Source organism: Rhinolophus sinicus, linkage group LG06 (assembly GCF_036562045.2).
Source record: "Rhinolophus sinicus isolate RSC01 linkage group LG06, ASM3656204v1, whole genome shotgun sequence".
NCBI lineage: Eukaryota > Metazoa > Chordata > Mammalia > Chiroptera > Rhinolophidae > Rhinolophus > Rhinolophus sinicus.
The window spans coordinates 47,741,307-47,763,873 of NC_133756.1; the positions used below are offsets into that span (position 1 = coordinate 47,741,307).

At 38.5% G+C, this 22,567-nt stretch overlaps 1 protein-coding gene across 5 annotated transcripts; it reads left to right on the plus strand.

The window, feature by feature from the left end:
• Window positions 1–68: 68 nt before the first annotated feature.
• Window positions 69–12,508, plus strand: DNASE2B (deoxyribonuclease 2 beta). Of its 5 annotated transcripts, XM_074335050.1 has the most exons (7): window positions 121–139; window positions 409–772; window positions 4,100–4,277; window positions 7,593–7,674; window positions 9,954–10,115; window positions 11,485–11,682; window positions 12,029–12,508. In XM_074335050.1, the coding sequence occupies exons 2-7, from the start codon at window positions 663–665 to the stop codon at window positions 12,376–12,378; spliced, it is 1,080 nt and encodes a 359-aa protein (XP_074191151.1). In that variant the 5' UTR covers window positions 121–139; window positions 409–662; the 3' UTR covers window positions 12,379–12,508. The 5 variants fall into 5 exon arrangements, with proteins under 5 accessions (XP_019570801.2, XP_019570802.2, XP_019570805.2 ...); XM_019715242.2 differs by having other exon boundaries at window positions 69–772; XM_019715243.2 differs by having other exon boundaries at window positions 72–546.
• Window positions 12,509–22,567: the final 10,059 nt, after the last annotated feature.

The following is a 22,567-nucleotide window of genomic DNA, read 5'->3' on the forward strand; positions in this document are numbered from 1 at the left end:
CATCACAGCCAATTGGACACGAAGACCTCTGAAGTAAAGCAGCATGTTAACTGGCTAAAACCAGGAGGTGGAGAGGATGTGTAAACATCTTTGGTGAACTACAACTGAATTTGCTCTTCCTTTGAAACAACCCTTTGAAGTACCCTTTAGGAACTGTTTCTTTAAGATAGAGACTATTACAAGTGAACGATCCTAATTATTACTCAGCCATATGTTTTGTCAGTTTTGTTTAATGGGTGAACCACAGGCATTTGTTGTCACTCATACAGAGACAATCATATGGGGAAAAAAAGAAAAATATTTAATTCAACATGGACTTATCAGCATGGAATTGCCCTGTCTACTGAACTTCATACTACAAAATATTCACTCCAAAGGGTTAACTATACATCCTTTTTTTCTCTCTAGGGCTTTTTGATGACTTTGCAAACCACTCAACAATTCAGCACAATGGCATCTGGAGTCACGTTGGCATGTGGTGACAGAATCACAGGATTACAGGGAATTCTTCCCATTCTGAAAATTCGTGAACCTTAAATAGCAGAGGTAAGTGGAATCAAATGTTAGAGCTGCCACAGCCTGAGAGAGACTTGAAACTCAGACTCTACAATCTGTGGGGAAAGTTTCCCGCTGTGGCACAGAATAAAGACGACAGGTAGAAAATGACAGCAAGACTGCTAAGAAAAACCCTGGCTTTGCTCTTCCTTGGCCTCTTTGGGGTCCTGGAGGCGACAATATCGTGCAGAAATGAAGAAGGTAAAGCTGTGGATTGGTAAGTAGATGAAATGGAAGGATTGGTGCATGCAAATATTAATAGAAAGCCAGAGTATCAGAGGCGAATTGATTTACTGTGAAGTTCCTAAGGAGACTGCCAACCCAACTCTCCCCTTAAAAAGAAACGTGGAGTACAGCATTGGGAATAGAGTCAATGGAATTGTAACAGCTATATATGGTTTCAGAGGGGTAGTAGATTGGGGGAGGCAGGTTATTGCTTTGTGAGGGGTATAAATGTCTAACTATTACACTGTTTTGTACACCTGAAACTAATGAAAAAAAAGAATAAAAGAAAAAAAGAAAAAGAAAATTGTACTTCAAAGCAAAAAAAAAAAAAAGAAAGAAGGAAGGAAGGAAGGAAAGAAGGAAGAAGGGAGGCAGGGAGGGAGGGAGGCAGGGAGGGAGGGAGGGAGGGAGGGAGGGAGGGAAGGAAGGAAGGAAGGAAGGAAGGAAGGAAGGAAGGAAGGAAGGAAGGAAGAAAGAAAGAAAGAAAGAAAGAAAGAAAGAAAGAAAGAAAGAAAGAAAGAAAGAAAGAAAGAAAGAAAGAAAGAAAGAAAGAAAGGTAATTAAAGTGTGTAAATAGGCCAAACATCCAGATAGGGGTAGACTTCTGCGTGATGGAGCTTCCCCATGACAAAGAGCTTAGTAGCCGCTGGGGGTCTGACTCACTGCCCTCAGCAGGAAAGACTGTGACCACTGATGTGGGGTAGAGCTTCTCTCAGTTGACAATTTCCTTTAATTGCATTGTGGCTTTCCTAACAGAACCCTTCCAACATCCTTTTAGAGACTGACAAAGGACAGAAGGTGGATTGTGTTTTTCTGACACTGGAGCTTGCGCTTCTCCTTATGACAATGAGAAAGAAAGAGGGCATGATCGTACACAACACTATTTGGTTAACCTCGATAATACTAGGTAGCACAGGCAGCTGTGGGAATGGGAGGTAGGTCACTGGCCCCTTGCATGGTGGCAAAGAGACTAAACACAATATTGTATCATAGTCATGGATTCCCCTAGAGCTTTGATCACTTTTTCACTCTTTAATTCGGATATTTTGGTTTGCCATTATGGTTGGCGTCAAGCTTTGTATAAATAAACTTCAGGCTAAAGAACATAGGCATACTCACTCAGTCTCTCAGCAAACAGTTACTGAACTCCTACCAGGCCCTGTACAGACTTTTGAAAATACAAATATAAACAAAACCTAGTTCTTGCCCTCAAGGAGCTCGTAGTTATGTGGTAAGGGTGTAGATGGGCACTGGGGAGCATAGAGCCCCAACGCCTTCTCTAAGAAAGTAGTTTGGAGCTAAGTTTTAAGAACACATATGAGTTAGCTAGAAAAGCAGTGGTGATGCAAGGCCAGTTTGGGCAATAAAGAAGCAATGAAGAGGTTCAGAAGCAAGAAGCAATGGGAAAGTTTGGAAGCAGTATTGCTCACACTTCAGGAAAATGCAAGGAAATGTCAGAAGGTGAGCTTAGAGAGATAAGGGAGGGCCAGATCATGAAGGCCTTCATGTACTGAGCTGCAGGGTCTGAACTTGACCTTGAAAGGGAGCTCCCAAAGGGCTTCAGACAGGGAAGTGATGCGGTCAGATATGCATTTTAGAAAACCCACTGGCAGTATTGTGAAGGCTAGCCAGCTGGGGACCAGTCTAGAGTCATGGAGACCAACAGGACCTTTGCAGCATTAACAGGTGAGAAGAGGTGTGGACCCAAGTTAGAGCAGTGGTCGTGAAAATACAGAGGAAGAAGCACTCTGAGAAGACTTAGTAATGGATGGGCTGAGGGTCATAGGAAAGAGGGAGAAGTTAAGAAAGATTTTTGCATTGCTGGCTTCTGTGACTGTGTGGATATGTTCCCTCACAGCAGAAGATGAGGAGATTTAGAGTGAAATTTTATAAACTTGGTTTCAAAAACATGAAGTTGAAGGTGTCTGGCCTCAGCATAGAGGTCTAGGCTAGAAATTGATTTGAGAATCTTCAGCATCTAACTGGAGATGATCTCCCAGGAAAAAGATTTAAAAGCACTAGTTCTCAACTGGTGTGCCATGGCACACGGACAGGGCACACACCCTTCACCAGTGGGCCATCAAATCATGATCAGTATATAAAATTTATTTTTGCCTCAACTGAATGGACGTATTACTTAGCAATAGTCATCTGGAGGATTCTCAGCTGAGCAGACAGTGAGACACAGACGTCATAAGCTGCTGCAATTTATTGTGAAACTTAAAGGGCAGAGTATCATAGTCGCCTCCAAAGAATAATTTCTCACTTCCTGTCACATGTGAGGACATTGCCCTGAGAGTGAGAAAGCATGGGAAGGGCAGGAAAGAGTTTAGTGAAATAGAAGCATAAGACTGAAGAGAACCAAATAAAGCGTGAGAAGTTTTTATGGGCAGTTGAGACACTATTGTGTGGTAATTGTGAATGCATTACAATGTTTGCTTCACTGTGAGTGATTTGAGGGTTAATTATTGGGTTTATGCTATTAGAGAGTACTTGTCTAGACACGGGTGATTTTGCCCTCAAGGGACTTTCAACAAAGCTGGAGACATTTTAGATTGGCACAACTACGGAGTACGACTAGCATCTAATAGGTGGAGGTCAGTGATGCTACAATACACACGACAGTCCCCACAACAAAGGGGGGCCCAAAATATGAATACAGTACATTGAGAAACCCTCAGCTAGATGATCCAAGGAATTCCCAATGCTATATGGACCCAGTCCCCTTTCCTCCCTGTGAGATACCCAAAGGCGATATCCAAATGAGAGACAATAGTAAAGGAAAGCAAAGTGTCTACTGAATTAGCCGGCCTTGGGCCTGAATCCTCAATGCATAGCATTCTGATACACTGAACTGAAGAATGTGGCTGAGGCCAGAGGCTCAAGGGACCCTCTACCTACCCGGAAGGTAGACCCAGCCGGCCAGTTGCAAAGGTGAACATGCCAAGCACCAAGGGCAGAAGAGAAACACATCCAAGACCTCTACAGTCCAGGTTGGGGCCTTGGCCTTCTCCCCACTCTAGCCACACGGACTGTGGAAACAACAGAGAGAGGCATTCTCCATGTACGCGGACTTCCTCTTCAGGGGCCCCACTCACCACGCCAGTTAATGTCTTAGAATGTGTCCAGTCAGGTTTGCATTTCCTTCTCCGGAAATGAGTAAGAATAAGGGTGGAAAAAAAAAAACAGCAAAGAGCTTGAGCATATCCCTTTCCTTAGAAGCTTATTGTGAAACGTAAATAAAATGATGTATTTAAATGCTTACCACAGTGACTACAGTCAATAAATATTAGTAATTCATAATTATTTCCTTTGCTAGGTTTACCTTTTATAAGTTACCTAAATACCAGGACAAGGAAAGCGGAAAGATTGGGTTAGAGTACCTATACCTAGACTCTACAACCAGAAGCTGGAGGCGGAGTAAGCAACTAATGAATAGCACCAAGAGTGTTTTGGGAAGGACATTAGAACAGCTGTATCAAGCATATGCCTCCAAGGTATGTTATAGTTAATTATTAATTTGAATCATATAAAATGCATAAAACAGAATCCTAAGCTTCCAAAAGATTTTAACTGCTCACCTACTCACCCCCCAACCCTAACAACTTGAAATAAGCTAGCTCAGAATCTGAATTAATCGGAGCAAGACTTTAGGAAATATGTCATCAGACGCTACAGCAATGCCAAATTATTGGTACATGTGGCACCATGTCCAATAGTATCACTGGGCAAGATGTGAACTAATTGCATATTGAAATCTCCTGGCTGCCAAATTGTGCCAATTTGCTCAGTACTTGCTATCTTATCCCTCTAGTGGAAATATTTACAATGAACTGCAGATCTGTGATCCATATGCCAGGAGTTATATATGGGCTGTTTATGCCATGGTGGTTATGAGTGGTGGTGACATAAGTAAAGGGTCCCACACAGTCTTCCTTTTACTTACTCTTTTCCAAAATGGTAGGTTGAGAGCTAGGACTCTAGTTCAAGACCCTAGAACCAAACTGCCTGAATAGAGATGCAACCTGCTATCTGGACTTCATCAGGCAGTGAGCTAACCAGCCAAAGAGACCTAGGTAAGGAGGCCTGCTGGCTGTATGCGGGCAGTCCCCCAACGTTACAGACACCATCTGCTGTTCAATGGCAAGATACGCTTTCCAACCAGGGGTGACAAAATCGAACAATAATTAATATCCAGTTATACTCATGTATGCATTCCCTAGCAACAATTTATAGAGAAGTAAATATATAAAGTGACTCAGCACTTACAATGTGCTAGGCCTTTACATATATTAACGAATTTAATCCCCATAATAAGACTGTGATAGACTCTAGCATGACTGCACATGTATATTTGAGTATTTACTCAAAGTATGCAGCGAGCTGTCACCGTGTGTGCTGATATTCACTTTATTTCCTTACCATTGGGATCAGCCTTCAGAGCCAAGTTACAAAGTCAAAACTTATTTGTACACTGTTTGAACCCCTGTGATGTGCCAAGCACCGTTCTAGGTGCTTTAAAAATTATTTAATGTCAGCAACAACTCTGTTTTGAATTAATGGATTATTGTGTAAAATGAAAACTGCTTCTACTTTCCACGGTTAGGGATAAAGACCCCCAGAGCACAGCCCAGCAGGAGAAGATAAACAATTACAGTGTTCCCTTCCTCATCTCAGAAACTGGCAGGAGCAGCGGGGAGCAACATTGCAAACCTCTGTCATTTACCTTAGTTGGGGCAGATGGTTCTTAACTTGGCAGAATGGAACAATGACTTTGGAGCCTCAAACGTAGCTCCAGAGCCAAGAAGGGCAAGAGAGCTAAACTGCTCTGCCATATAAAATGGGGTACATGGGAGGTAGGGATTAAAAAGTATAAGAAATATAAAGGGAGATGGGGGCAGGTCAGCATGATAATGTAACACCAGTCTTTGTTCAGACCTTCAGTGAAACATGTTCACACACAATGCCTTGAGCGATGGATTTGAGGCAGAAAATGACAGTAAAGAGGCTGATTTCCAAGTCTGATTGGCACGGAGCCAAAAGAAGAACAACACTAGTGGGTGAGATCTAGGTGAGATTAGGTGCTTTTTGGAAAGGAAAACTATGTGCCAGAAGTGACCATGAGAACATAACTCCCCACTGTCTCATCTGGAATTGAACTTCTAACAGAGTAGAATGCTAGATCAGGTCAACCGGTTTTAAATTTCAAATGTCAAGGTGACCCTGGCCATCATGCGGGTTGTGTTTAAAATTGTTTCCTTCTTTTGCCTTTGTAAGTAAGAACCTTCCATACATGTTCATAATAACACCTATCAAACTATTTTGCAGTTGTCTGTACTTGCCTGTCTATATCACTTGCTAGAATCGGGGCAGAGGCTGCACTCCTCTTCAACATCCAATAGTCAAAATAATACCCAACGTATGTATTAAAGGAATGAAGCTGTCCAAAGGCAGATGCTGACGCCTGCCTATTCTTAAATCTATGATCTTTCCTCTATATCCGAGAGCCTCTCTCCCACTAGGGCTGCAATCCATACAAACTTAGCTGGCTGTTCCACACCTGGTGAGAATAATAAACTTCATCCATTATAAGAATACAGTTTCTCATTGAATCTTCCCAGAGCCCCTCCACATTGTACCCCAAAGACACACAATGTCCTCATTACCACATTCACTACAAGCTTATAGAATGACTAACCGTCAGAGTTCTCCAAAAGAGGATATGAATGCCAATGGTAGCTATGGTCAATTATGGAAAACGGGGATAAGAGAACAGCTTCGTTTCATGAATCTTCTAAAGCGCAGTGGCCAAGAACGCTACACAGATTACGTTGTACCTTTTTTTACAAATGTTTTTAGGTTACATCAAATAATTAAGCAACTGTAAGAGACTCCGTTATTATCTTTTTTCTGAGAGAAAAGTAAGGGCCATTTTTAAGGAGGTAGGTTGTCCTTTTCTGCTTTTAATTACGTCACTGACGTTTTTTAATATTGACCTCATTGGCTTCAGTAGAAGTCACTGCATCGTGACACAAATGAAATGAAACCACACAGAACAAATATAAGCAAGTTTCCAAAACATGACAAAGAGATACTATCAAAATAATAGCTTCATTTTGACTCAGAGATTTGGCCAACTGTTTGGAGAATTTACTAGTATTTTGCTTACCAGAGGAAGTCCAATCTCACACATTCAATTTCACCATTTTTTTCTACGCAGGGAAATACCAAGTTAGAAAGGAGAAATGACACAGAAAGGGACTGAAGAAAAATCCTCCCTTATCAGGGAAGTAGAGGGAGCAGAGAATGAAGAATCCTGATTAAACACAAAGCTATGACCAAGCAGTGAAGCACAAAGTAGGCAGAGAAAATCAGATCCTGACAACCAGTTCTGCATTGTGCCTATAATATCAATGGAAAAAAGCCCAGATGTAATCCTTGTCTGGTTGTTCCTACTTCATTTCCTGAACAAATATTTAAGAATTTCTTTATTATACACTGGTTGTCAAATCAGAAACGTGGGTCCAAAACAACCAAGAGAAATAGGAATATTGCCCTCATATACACATCACAATGCATAGGGCTCCTGCCACACAAGACAAAGCCACACATGGTTGAGAATGGACATCCTGTCCCTTGTCTTGCATGTCACAGAATTCATAGTGATGGGGAAGCTGCTTATCAGGGGAATGGATGACTTCTCCTGTGAATTAATGACAGCTCTGTATTGCAGCCCAGGTAGCTGGTAAAAATGTTGTGAGCATTTGTGAGTGGAAGATTTATGCCATTATAACCCTAATATGTTCCTGCAGAATAACAGCACAGCCTATCTAATGTACAATGATGGAATCCCCAAATCTTTGAATTACAGCCGCAAGTATGGACACGCCAAAGGTATGAAAGTTTCTTTCCTACTAAAAATCAACATTTCTTAAACATTCCATTGTGAATATTCTTACATTCCACACTAAAAAGATACCTTTCCTTTTTAATGATTTATTTTGAGTTAACAAATGAGATGATTTCTATAGCACGAGTTATAATTACATAATTTGACTTGGTAGTCTCCTTTTCACTTTCTTAACATATTTTTTCATATATGCTTTTTATAACAGAAATCCATGCACTGACTACTGGAAATAACCAGTCAGTCTATATATATATATATAAAGGCGTGTGTGTGTATTGAGGTATAATTTACATAAAGTAAAATTTACTCTTTTAGTGTATAGTTCCCTTTGAAATAAGCATTTTTGAAATTTTATTTTTAATTAGTTTTTACATTATAGTAATTTTTGTTATATATCTTTTTAAAATATAGTGTAGTAACTTTTATATAGTAACTTTTGGTATTTTTCTATTTATAAACTATGTATATGCATGTACATGTGTTGCAGTTTTAAAAAATTCAAAATGCCAGTAAGCAAAAATAAATCTGCAATCTTAATACCCATTAGATAATCAAAATTAACCCTTTCTACCTTTTCTGTAACACATATTTTAAAACATGTTTATAAAACTAATGTTATGACTATTTTTCAACATTTTCTTCAACTTTATATATTATGAATGACTTTTCATGACAGTAAGTATTTAGAAGGTTCCAAAGTCAAATGTCTTCAGGGACAGGCAAGTGATGTCAGCAAGTGAAGTGGGCTGAACTAGCAGATAACTGGAAAAGTGGAGGGTACGTACTTGTTCTAAAGGGGCAGCTACTACTCAGCGTGACTTATAGGAATGCAATTTTTCAGAAGACGTTGAAAATTGGTATTTGTTAGAAATCTCCTTAGTTTTTAAACGTTGGCAATGAATTCAACATTTTAAAAACACTCTGCAAGCATAATAATATGTATTGTGGGCTGGATTTGTCCTGTGGGCTGCCAGTTTGCAACCTGTGATTAAGAAAATAATTTGTAATGGTGGTCAAATGTCATGAGCTTTGAAAGCTTCTGATTTAGTCAACTTGGCCTCCTGATGTCCTATTTGCATGGAACCCAATAATTTTTATAACATGCCACATTTTCCAACCTCTCTTCGAACAACCTCCTACCACCACTCTCACTCAATCCTGTTTGTTATTACAAGGGTTTGGAAAAAAGACTGGAAAGGGAATGGGGCCCCGAGTCATGCGGGGGAGTTCTCTGTGCCAACAGGTGCCCTGACATCCTGTGGCATTTGTACAAGGAGGGTAGGATTACAGCCAAACAGCACACTCATTTACGCAGAAAAGAGCCCCTGAAAGTCATCCAGCTCAGTAGGTCACCGAACTTTGAACATTTTCCACCCACATACTGTTATTGATTCTATACACACCGAGAGAGAACTAGAGTGCTTCCCTAAACTGTGTTTTTGAAAGAGAAATAACTGGCAGGCATTTGATTTCCACTTAACAATAAGGCAAACATGAATGTTTTATGTTTGCATGGCCTTATGCAAATGGAAAAGTCTAGTTAGCATACCAAACTACCCTGATGTATTTATAAACACAGAGATAGTCATAAATAGTCATATTGGACAGGGTTCTTTTTGCCAGGTCACAAGATGATGAAAATCTTTCTGTTTTCTTCCTTTCTGGCTTTCATGTTATTTTGCTCTTGAGATATTTTCCTAAACACAATTAACTACGATGCTTGAGCATGGCTTTTCTCTTTGCCTCTTTTGTTGGGAATTAGGTGACTCTTCCATAGATAAATGAGCATCTCTTTCTTACAACAAATTAGTGCAAGTACATTTCTTCATTTGATGTTCTCTCTTTCAACTGTTTCTTAAGCTTTTGAAAAGAGCTTAGCTGCTTAGCAGTGAATACATACGAGTATATATCTGAAGCTTCCCAGGTAACTACATAGTTTAACAAGGTCAAATTCCAATTTCTCAAATTTGCATTCTGCCAAAACAAATTTTCCTTGTGGTTCCAATGAAATTCCTCTGAACCCTTCACAGGGTGGCTGTCTGTGATCCCCTTTTGTGGTGGCTATGATCAGTAATGGGGCAATGTAATGTGTGCCTGAATTGGTTTTAAAGAGTTTGAAAAAATAAGCATGATCATTGTAATTATCAGCCTAATAAACTATTAGCCCAAAGGGTAAATGGACTTAAATGTTGCAACTTTCAATTCTGTTTTAAAAAGGAGCTTTGTTTTTCCAATTTATTTGTATTGACTCTATCTTTGGTAGGTTTACTGCTGTGGAACAAAGTCCAGGGGTTTTGGCTGATTCATTCTATTCCTCACTTTCCTCCAATTCCTGAAGAAGGCTATGAGTATCCGTCCTCAGGGATACAATATGGACAAACTGGCATCTGCGTAACTTTCAAGTACAACCAGTATGAAGCAATAGGTAACATTAGAGTGTGGAGGGAGGGAGGGAGGGAGAAAGAGAGAGAGAGAGAACAATGTTGAAGAAGGGATTTGGGATTATTAATAAATTTGTCACTTGATTTGTTTCTCTAGTCATAGACCCTCTGATACCTAAATTCTAATATTGGCTTTGCCATGGTGAGACCTTGAGCAAGCTCACTTACAGGACTTTGGTTTCCCGGTCCTTCAATAAATTCTATGAACTTGATCAGGGTAGTAGTTAAAAATGTTTACAGGGGCCAGACAGGTAACAGAAATGAGTGAAAACAATGGATATTGTATGGGCAGTGGGGATAGTGACAAACTGGGGTGTTGACTATCCCCTAGCTTCCCTCAAAAGCTTTAGCTCCATCATATTGTAGCTCAGCAGGAATGTAGACCTAATCGTTACAGAGCTCCATATTTTTCAAGAGTAACCAGAAATCTGTGTGTGTGTGTGTGTGTGTGTGTGTGTGTGTGTGTGTGTGTGAAAGAGAGAGAGAGAGAGAGAGAGAGAGAGAGAGAGAGAAACTTCCTACTTTTTAAATGTGGTCTCAATCTTATTTTTTTAATTATGTAAATTGCATATTGCCTGTAGGCCTCCAACCTGACCCCTCTCAGCCCCCAGATGGTATTCCTTTGAGAGCTCAAGCTCAAATGGCCCAAATACTTAGATTTGGAAAACTGTGGTAGGGGAGGAGGAGAACACTGTTTTACCAATCATTTTTACTTAGGTAATTGCTAAATAGTGGCAAAGTGTGACTTGCTTTTAGAGATAAGAGGTTTAGAAATGTTTTGCATCCATTTTTCATTTTATAAGCAAGGATGTCTGAGTCAAGTCAAACCCCAGTCTAATTGGTGGAGTTCATGTAATGATTAGACAGCTGAACAGCATAGAGATTAGCTGTGCGTGTCGATGAGTCACTCTTGAAACTGCATGGTTGGTACATGGAAGCTCTCTACCTTTGTATATGTGCATATAGGAGAGGAAAAAAGAAACAAAACAGTCTGGGCTCCACGGCCAGACTGCCTGGGTTTGAATATCAGCTCCATCGGTTACAAGCTTTATGACCTTGGGCATGCGAAATAAATTTTATGTTAATTCATCTATAAAATGAGGCTAATGACAAAAGAACTTACCTAACAATAAGGATTTATTAGTAAATACATGTAAAACTCATAGAACAATGCCTAGAAAGTAGGAAGTGCTCAATAAGTGTCAACTATTTTAATCAAAATTATTTGAAGGTGTTGGCTTGAAGAAGGGAATATTTTTGTTTTGTTTTTTAACTCATAAAAGATCTATATTATCAACAAGATTTCCATTTGTATCTTAATTCTGAATTTTTCTTGATTGTTTCTTGTTTCAGATTCTCAGCTCTTGGTCTGCAACCCAAACATTTATAGCTGTTCCATCCCAACTACCTTTCACCAGGAGCTCACCCACATTCCCAAGCTGTGTGCCAGGTCCAGCTCATCAAACATCCCTCGCCGGCACCTCACCACACTTCAGTCAGCCCAGGGACAAAAATTCCTCCATTTTGCGAAGTCTAAATCTTTTCCTGATGGTATGAAAGACCATCATTAAACAATATGTTATATAAATCTGCTGTTGGACTCACTTTGGATTTTGTAGAGGAAATATTCTTATTATTCAGGGGAAGATGTAGAAAAGAAGGGAGGAAAAAAGACATTTTCAGACACCAATGTCGTTTTAGTTAATAGTAATAATTTTTTATGTGCATGACTTTAGCATTTATAAAATATTCTCTCAATCACTATTTCAATTATGTTGTTGTTATTATGCTTATGACATCCACATATCAGGGGTGAATGATGATGTCCATTCCTAAGGATATTTTCAGAGACTTATCTAAGTACTAACCTCACTATCTCTCTTCTTATAAACTCTAGACATTTCTGCAGCCTGGATGGCTCAACAGTTGAAGACACACTTGTTAGCAGAAACTTGGCAGCGAAACAAACCAGTGCTTCCTTCAAACTGCTCCCTTCCTTACCACGTCTATAACATCAAAGCAATTAAGATATCTGGACAATCTTATTTCAGTTCTTCTAAGGATCATGCCAAATGGTGTATTTCCAAAAAAGGCGCCAGAAATCGCTGGACATGTATTGGAGACCTAAATCGGAGCCCACACCAAGCTTTCAGAAGTGGAGGATTCATTTGTACCCAGAATCAGCATATTTACCAAGCATTTCAAGGATTAGTTTTATATTACGAGAACTGTAACCAAACTTGGTGAAGGGACATATGTACTATCGTTTTGAATACTGACAGTAGGTCTTCTTCCATTAGTTCTATTCTTTATATATTAAAGCCTGTAAATGTACTCATAGTCCACATATCATTGAGTAAAACGCCTTTCTCCAATGTTTACCATCTCATCTTCTAATTAGTGGCAACTTATCTACTTTGCATTTATATTCCCTAAACATAAACTATTATATATAACTAAGAAAATGAAAAGAATGAAAGGAAAAATATTTGTTCCAGATTAGTCAACTCTGTTGTTCATGGATTGACTGGCCATCTCAAAGATTAAATTTCAGCTCCTTCACAGAGACTTCCCTGACTCTCCTCCCCACTCCCTTTTGAAGAAACAAAAATCTATATATATATATTCTTCCTACTATTTAGTCATATTCCTCTTAAAGTTCTTTCTTGCTGGTTTATGGTTAAGTAATGTCATTCTTATAGCTGCTACTTACTAACTATATATCTTGGGCCATTCACTTGAACTCTCTGAGCCTTGGGTTTTCTTATCTATGAAATGGAGATAATATCTGGGTATGTTTGAGCACTTAGCACAGAGCCTGACACAGAGCTGACACTTAAAAATACTAGTTGAATTTGAATCTGATCCTCCCATCCCCACCCAGCAAGAAAAGAAAAAAAGTTTAGAAATGAGTAATATGTTTCCAAAAAAATGTTTAAGTCAGATTAGGAGAAGGAAATAAAACAGCATCTAAGTGCAACCCATGTATTTAGGTGAAATAAAGAAGTATAATATAAAGAAACCAGAATCAAATCTAATAATCTTAATTCCAATATGTTTCATTTTCTGTAATTCTTATCACTAAACATAACTATTATATAAATGAATAATAATAAATTTGTATTAAGTACTAATTACTTAATAAAGTTTGAGATATGATTCCCAATTTCAAGAAGCTTACAATCTAGCAAAAGTAATCCCAACAATAACTAGAACTAGGACTTATTGAGTATTTATTATGTAGTAAACACTGAACCCGCATTTTATTTAATCTTTATAACAATGCTACACAATAGGAACTGTTGTTATCCACATTTTACTGACAAAGAAACTGAGGCCTACAGAGTTTCAGAAACTTGCCCTGTGTTACAAAGGTCTATCTTACCTCTAAGGCTATGCTCTTAACTTCTATCCCAAGAAACAAGAAAATGAAGCAATATAGGATAATATTTACCTTGATATCTCAATACCAACCAAAACTCATGAGACCTCATGGCACTGGTTTAATGACAAGCAGAGAAAAGGCTAAGTTTATCTTCCTGTCAGAGCAAGCATAAGCTATGGGTATGTGGGACACTAACTAGCGAACTTACATGCTTGAAAATATGAAAAGGCTTGAAAAATATGTTTTGGCCTCTCAAAGAGCATCTAAGCATAAACAATTCCAATAAAATAGAATTTAAAAAGCAAACTTACAAAGCATAAGAGCCTGACTTTAAAGTTGAAGAGGTTCAAAACTTGATTCAATAGTATAGAGAGGAATAAATGAAAAGGTAAAAGAGAAAGTAAAAGAGAAGGAATTCTACTGAACTAAAAATATACAATAGGTATGAGCCTCCTCCCCACAAAGGCAAATCCATAAATTCTAGAAAAGTGCTCAACAGAACAGTCTGAAAGAGAAGAGAATCAAAACCAGAGCCCATAGAATAAAGAGTAGAGAAATGTGACAGAGAGAAGAAAAAGAAGGTATTGGCCCAGTGGAGATGCACATTAAGGATGTAGTTTCTGCAGAAGGCGGAGACAGGAAGTGGCTAGACCCCTCTTGAGGAAGGAAACAGTGCTGAAAAAAAAGAACAGAATAGCCCTGGTAGCTCAAGGACACTCAATACTGACCCTGGGAGGAAGGAATCTATCTTGATGTTGGAGGTTCCCCAGGGTGGAGCTCAGAGGCAGCACAGAGAGCTAGTACTGCCATCTTTCCCAAGCATAAGCCCAGGATAGCATCCGGTGATGCTGACTCCTACAGGGAGACTGGCATATATCTTTAGGGGAATGACATCATTGGAAGGAAACTGAAACAGTTGTGAATATAAGAGATGTTTTTATTGATTCTCTTTGGGTGAAAGGCAAGGATATGGCAGAGATCATAGAATGAAATTTAAGTCCTAAACCATGGTTTAAAATAAGTACTGGAATGAAAGACTCGTATCTAATATGGGAGTGTATCTTATAAAGAAGTATAAAATGGAAACTGTTTGGCTGGAAACTACTTAATGTGATTGCGAGAAAGGAAATATAAAACAAAAATAAAGTTATAGCACTAATTAGAGTGGAAGATGGTGGTTCTGACCTGCAAATTTCAAATGATTTCTATTGTGCCTTCACATCATTCTTGGAAAAGCTGTTTTCCACAATCTGTTGGTATAAAATGACCCTTTCCTTCCCAGCTCCAAATAACTGGATCAATAGTAGACTTTGTGACACCAAACAAAATAAGCCATAGGTCAAACCAAGACAATCATATCTGGGAAACTGTTCAAAGCAGGGGTACCAAGACTGAGTTTTGGGACTAGGGCACTTGATCTGGAGGATCATGCCTATTGGAAATAACATTATCATTTTATTCCCTGTGCGTGATGAAGCAGAGAATGCAGGGCTGCTGAAGCTGGAGAATGGTGCAAACATGCCATGAGATCAAAGGAGCATAGTGTGGTATCAATTCTTAACTTTCCAGATGTCAGTTGAGTTCCTCATGGAGCCCAGCTATTCTCCCTGGTCACATATTCTATGACATTAAGTCATAGAATTCTTTCATTAATTGCCCCATTTTTAGCTTAAGTTAGCTTGAGCAGGTATCTGTCACCTGCAAGCAAACAATTCCTGTCTACATCATTTAGAAATAACAATGACAGTATGAGTATGGCGCCAAATCCTATCAATCGGAATAATAATTGAGAAATGGGTCATAAACAATTCTCACAGTTTCTCAATCTCAGGCATTTTACATACCAACATAGACTATGGATGATAAACGAAATAAATTTGAGATTGTAGAATGACATAATAAATATGCTTCAGAGGAAGCAATAGGAAGGATTTGGTGGGCTGGAATAAGAAAGAGTAATGATAGAGATTCAAATATTCAGACATTTACTAAGGGTTTCATTCAACTAAAGTAATTCTTAATTAACTTTTGACTTAACACACAATTTCATCTCCCAAAAAGTAGATGAAATGACTAGAATCTCAGACTTGCAAACAAGGAGGAGTTTGTTGGCGAAAATAAAGCAATGGTGCCTCAAAAGAAAAGTCCCCCTGGATGATCATTAGGGAAAGAAAAGTTGAATACAGACCAAGTTTAGAAAGTCTGAGACTGAAATACAGAAGAAAATATGGTTCAATGGCAGAAGACTCTGAAAGGGAATGCAGCTCAAGTGGTTAAAAAGTTATCAAAAAGGAAATTCTAACTATGTGATTTCTCCATGAGGAAGGAAGGGTCTAGAGAAAGCAATGTAACTACACAGCCTGCTTTCTCACAAGCTCATACATAACTTAGGTGCGTACAAAGCATGAGAGGAGAAGGTCAATGAACAAAGAGAGTAAAAGAATGGCACCAATCTATATATAGAATTATATGAAACCACAATGGTTACTGGTTACGAAAAATGTGAAGGTGACAAAAAATGATTTTTTAATCTATTTTTGGATCAGGATTACATTAGAACTAATAGCGTGTGAATAAAAAAATAATAATAAAAAACCCTTTGTCTCTTTTAGTTCTGTCTTTTCAATAAAGAAGAATAGCATTCAAATTAAAGAGGTAGAAAAACATGATCAGAGACAACTAAATCAAGCCCCCTGCCATGCAATTTTAAAAGAGCACACAATTCCCTACAATGAGTTCATGTTTCTAGACCTAATGAATGACAGTAAAACTATTGACAGACCAGAGATCTTTGAGGAAACATGGAAGACAGACAAATATTATTTTAATTTTCAAAACTGAATGGGAAGTGTGGTCTTAAATGCAACGCCAGCATGATTCTTCAGATTGTGAACACTTAGAAAATGATCAACTAGACAATCTGCAGGTGTCAGCATGAACCAGGTTCTGTATGAGGCAGGCATCTCTGACCACCTCACTTCCTTTTTGGACAAGACTTACAAAACTGGTGGACCATAAAATTGTAGTGGCTATAGTATCCTTGGGCCGCAACAAAATGAGGGTCTCTCTTGATATCCTATGGTCAGGATGATAACATGGGTGAATTTGACTATAATCCAATGAATGAATGCACAATTTAGAGGGTAGCTAGTAATAGTGGATCTGTGTCAATTTGAAAGGATCTGTGTCAAAGAGCCCAAGTATTTTTCCCAGTTTAACCCATCAAACATGCTCTGTACTAGGCACTGTGGTGAGCAAAGGAACAACAATGAATAAGACAGAGGGTCTCAGCCCTTATAGATTTTACCTTTGATTCTGTCTCTAACCCTATTCCATACATATTTTTAGATGACTTTTGTGAATATTCAGAAAAATATATTCATTAAGGTTATATATGACAAGCAGATAAGAGGAATAGCATATCCAGTAGATGATAAAGTTGCATCCCAAGGAAATTTGAAAGGCTAGTGTCATGAGTTAAACCAAATAAATATAATAAGGATAAATCTGAGACTCTGCCCTTCAATCTAAAACAACAACAACAAAATCCTACAATGGCTTTCACAGAAGTATAGGTTGAAGGGAAGCACAGTTTAGCAGCAGACAATGTAGAAAATGATCCCAGGATTTTGGCAGAAAACTCAATATGACTAAACAGTGTGATTCACTGAAAAAAGAAAAAAAAGAATTTAATACAATCTTGAGATGTATGAATAGAACATATACTAGAAAGTAAGGAAATAGACATACTCCGCCCTGTGTTAGTGGCCTACGTACCATCTTTATGAGGAATACAGAGAGAGTGGAGGATACATAGAAGAAATTGACTAGAATAGTGATGGTTCCTGAGACAGTAGAAGGAATAGTAGAAATAAATGAAAATGTCTATTTCTGAAAAGGTTCACTGGGGACCGGATAGGTATCTTCAAATATGTAAAAGACTATTCTGTGGAGGAGGGTCTACACTTGTTCTACCTGACATCTAGAGGCAGCACCAGGACAAAAGAAGGAAAATAGAATGATCTATATTTAGTTCAAATTAACTGCAAACTGTTTTGTCCAAACCTCACCACGACCTGTGAGCTGTACAGGATGTACCACTGGCTTCTTCTCCAGCTGTTCTCCCAGGTCTCTCCCACCCACTTACTCCACTTCGCCCACTGCATTCTTCCAATTCCTCAAACTCACTACACCCAACCCCACCTCAAAGTCATGCACTTGCTGTTCCTGCTGTCTGAAAAACTTTTCTCCCAGGTATGCACATGACTGGCCTCTTCTCATCATTAAAGCCCTTGGCATTAATTTCTTGGGAGAGGCCTTTCTGGGTCACCCTATCTACATTAGCATCTCCAGTCACTGTCTAACACAATACACTATTTTATGTTCTTTTAGCACCTACCACTCACTATATGATAGTTTCTTCACGATACAATGTGAATTTTTGTGTTCTGTTCACTGTCAAATTCCCAGTCCCTAGTGGAATGGCTGGAACGTGAGGTAATTAGTAAATATCACCTGAATAAATGAATGAAGGTAAAAGATGGTAAGATTTGCCTAGATACATGTTTGAGTGAAGAGCAAAACTCATTGGGAGGGCTGTGGTAGAGAGGATTCACACGTAGATTGAGAGGTAGAACTGGGTGATCTTAAAGTCCTTTTCAATACTGACATTCTATAATTAAGCACTAAATCGTGGGATGCATTGTGATTACACTATCACTTCAGACAGGAGTGGCTAATGAAGACTGGAACAGTCAAGAAGCTTTCATTGAAGAAGTGGAAATCGAGTGCTCTTCAACGATAGGTGGAGTTTAGACAGTTGGAATGGGAGAAAGCAGTATCATGAGCAGTCTCTGAGGCAGACCTGCGTATCATCTGAGAAGGAGACAACTGTAAGGAATGAGGCTTGACTGCAGGGGAGGATGTGCTTTGGGAACGTAAGAAAATGAGACTGGACAGTTAGAGTAGACCACAACGTAAGGTGGGACCTTAAAGCCACAAGTGAAACAGGAAAAGATAAATGGGAGAAACATTAAAAAAAAAAAAAAAAAAAAAAGCTGTCAGGATTTCATGCCTAAATTAATAATAACTATAGTTATTTCCGTAATGGGAACCTGATATACCATGTTTCTCCGAAAATAAGACCTAGCTGGACAATCAGCTCTAATGCGTCTTTTGAAGCAAAAATTAATATAAAACCCATATTGTATTATATTAACCCAGTCTTATAGTAAACTAAGACCGGGTCTTATATTAATTTTTACTCCAAAAGACGCATTAGAGCTGATTGTCCGGATAGGTCTTATTTTCAGGGAAACATGGTATACAGTAGGTGTTTAATACATGTTTGCTTACGTACCACAAAAAGATCCTATTATTGAACACTGGCAAAATATCTACAAGCCTTTGTGTAAGAATGGCATTGGATTTACACATATTCTGTCACTCAGATTCCTTTGTCACCACTGTCCTGCAGATCGCTGGCTGATTATGGTTGTTGGGAACAATGCCCTCTATTGTAAACAGATGGCCTCTATCTTCTGTATGACTGTGAGCTTATTAGAATCATGCTCCATCCAGACCAGTTGTAACCTTATGTGACCAGACCTATATGAGGCAGTACCATAAAGAGGTTTAAAATTATTTCTTATCCATCTTTCTAGCACTTATATATTCAATGAGTGTAATCTTTTTCAAATAATTACTTTAAAAGCCTATCCTTTAGTATTATTCTCCCCACCCTGGCACTTCTCTTTTAAAAAAAGACTTTCAGAAGCCACACACCAGCCAAACAATTAAAAATGTCTCATCATTGTAGGCAGTGGCCATGCCATGCAATTCAGCCAAATCCCCTTTAAAGTATCAGCACAACTCCCACATTAGTCAGTGACGGTTAGAGATCTAGACCCAGGCTGCTCCTAACCACATTTCACTCCTTCCTTGTTAACTGGCCTCTCTTCTCTTCCCTTCCCACTTGACTTATTTATTTCTAATATTGTTTGATTTTTGTTGTCTCCTCACATTTTTCTTTTTTTTGCAAAGCTCTTTAAAGGAAATGTTTACTATCTCAGTGTATCAGTGTTATTTGAATGAATTTAGTATGTCAACCCATGAGGGCCCAGCTGGATTCTGGAAGGAGCATAGTACAGTCTAACTACTCTGTAATCACACATCCTGGGTTTGAAACCTGTCTCTGTCGACCTTGAGCAAATTACAAGTGGTATGACCTTGAACAAATTATTTAACCTCTCTAAACCACTTTCTAAACTGAAAAACAAGAATGTTAATAATAAGAATAAGATAATCTATGTAAAACACTTAGTGCCTAGCACGTAAAAATGTTCCCTTATTTTCTATTTTAAACTACCAGAAAAATAATGAATATTAACTATATTAATTAATATTAATTCAGAGGTTGAGGGAAACGTAAATGCTCTATCTGCATCACATTCTAACAAACTATTCAATTCTGTGAAGAAATCAGCCTCACAAACTGGTGTAAAGGTGAAGTCACCCGGAATACTGTTTCTTTGAATTGTTCCCTTTCTCCATGGTGACAGTGCTTCCTCAGTAACAAATAGACAAATAAACGAAAGCCAGTCATTTTTTCCTTTATCTCATAATGAAGAATCAAGAGGAAATGAATGAAAGAAATATTCTCAAGAGAAGAGGAAGGTACAGGCATAAGCCTTGCAAACATCAGTGGGAGTTCTTTGCAAATGCTTCCAGTATAACATCAACAAGCCAACTAAAGGGCGCTGCTGCCATTATTTGCAGAGCAAACAGGCGTGAGGCCCTTCACGAGAGCAGGGCTTTGGAGGTTTAAATTCCAGTTCTACTACTTTCCACGAGGCCTCAGGCAATTTACCCAAACCCTCAAATCCTTGATTTCCTCATTTTAAAATGGAGAAAATTAAGAAAAATAATATAAGTAAAGTATTTACATGGTGAACAGGCAGTGTATACTGTATCCCTACTCCCTTAAGGCAATGTTACCTGAATAAAATTGTGTATTCTGATCAGGGTTTCCAGGCTGTACTTGGTTCTGTGGTACAAAGGAGGACTTTGTATCTGAATAGTAGGTAGGCAGGTGTTCAATAAATATTTGATAATTTGTCTTGGCTTTAAGGGAAGTACGTTGTGTACCCAACACCTAGTCTAGGATCTCCTTCATTACCTTTGTAGGTAGGGAAGCTACCGGCTTCCCAGGTCTGCAGCATCCTAACCTAATCCCAAGATCCTGTCTATGTCATTCACCACCGATTCCCTTCATTTCCTACGGTCTCAGAAAGTTCCCAGCAGTTTGCCGGGCAGCTGTCCATGGAAGGCAATCTTTTCGATATATTTGGACTGTGTTAAGCTTCCACTATGTTTAATTATCACTCTATGGCCGGGAGGTATTTCAAACAGAACCAAAGGAAGAGGAGTAATTTAAATGATTGTCCTAAACAGTAAATTGATATCAATGCCAAATATCTATAACCTTCTAAAAAGAGGGCTGTCTCCCTTTTTTTCATTTTGTGTATGTAAGAAGATTGTTATAACCCCTAGAGGTCACTGATTCATGAGGAGATGGGGAGCTGGCAATTTTGGGGACAGGGTTGGTCAGAAAGACTTTGGGTCAAATGACTGGAGTGTGGGTGGATGGTTGGTGGGGGTGGTCCTTTAGAGTCAGGGGGCAAAGCAAGAAAATAGAAATCTCACCCTTTGGTGCATGCGTTATGGGGTAGAAATAGATAAATCAATTTTGAAGTAACTTTACCTCATAGATTAATATTTTGCATTTCTTTCCTATTTGTAATATAGTTTTTAAGTTTTTAAGGTAGAGTTTTCCTTATTAAAAAAGAAATATGTGCTCACTGGAGAATATTACAACATACAAATAAGCAAAAGGAAGAAAATTCAAAGTACTTCTGCGAAAGAGCCGATCAGTGGCTGCCCAGAGCTGGAGGTCGGGAGCAGGAGAATTGATTAAAGAGACATGAAGAAACTTTTGGGAGGAGATATAAGCATTTTGTCTTGGTGGCGAAGATTAAAAATATGTATACATTATCAGAATTCGTTGAACTGTATACTTAAATGGGTGTACAGTATTTCATTGTATGTAAATCATACCTTTTTAAAGCCAATTCATGCTTTTCAAAGTACTTCTGTCATTGTCCAAACAAAACTACTGTTAATACCCTTATGTGCATTTTTCCAAATGATTTTCTGTGTATTGATATATACACAAATGTGTTTGTTTACACACACACACACAAAAGGCATCATTTTTGATCAGATATAACTGGTTTATATTGATTTCTACTTTTCACTCTCCTTTCTGGAAGTAGATTTTACCACCATAACCAACTGCTCCCACAAAGTTTATTACATAACACCCAAAGAACAACATTGCTTTAAGGAGAGAGAAACAGGAAGTTATTTTGATTTTCACATCCTCTAGAATCTCATTATTGACAATTTAACAATCATTGCACACTTACTAGGTAGGGTCTTGCTATATAAACGTTGGATAGCAACATTTGCCATCAAAATTTAATGGTAAGTGACTGCTGAGAAATCCACTGGTAGCGGCTGTCAATACTCTTGAGTATGTCACCTCTGTCTCTGAAAATGTGATTCTACCTGTATGTTTGTGCCTGATGTACAATTATAGAACCTTTTGCACCTAGAACTTTACTAAACACTTTAAAGGAGAGGACAACAGAAAACTCTGACCCCTTCTTCCAGAAGCAAAACTATCATTTTCCAGAAGTTTCTGTAAGGGAGGCAAAACTTTACCTCTTAGTCTCCAGCTGGGTCTAAGCACTAAACTGATGTAAGACACGTTAATAGGAGCTTTATTTATACACTGGTTTTAAGTGACATGGAGGCTTCATAAGGAAACAAAGACTCATAGTATCAAAACTGAAATGCCTGTATGCTAAATTAAACGGAGAGGCATTTGTGGAAAAGTAGCTAAAATATATGGGGAGACTACAGGAAGAAAAGAGCTATTTTAACAAGGTCTGTTCCTACAGAATTCTCTGGGCCTCAACTCCCCAAGAA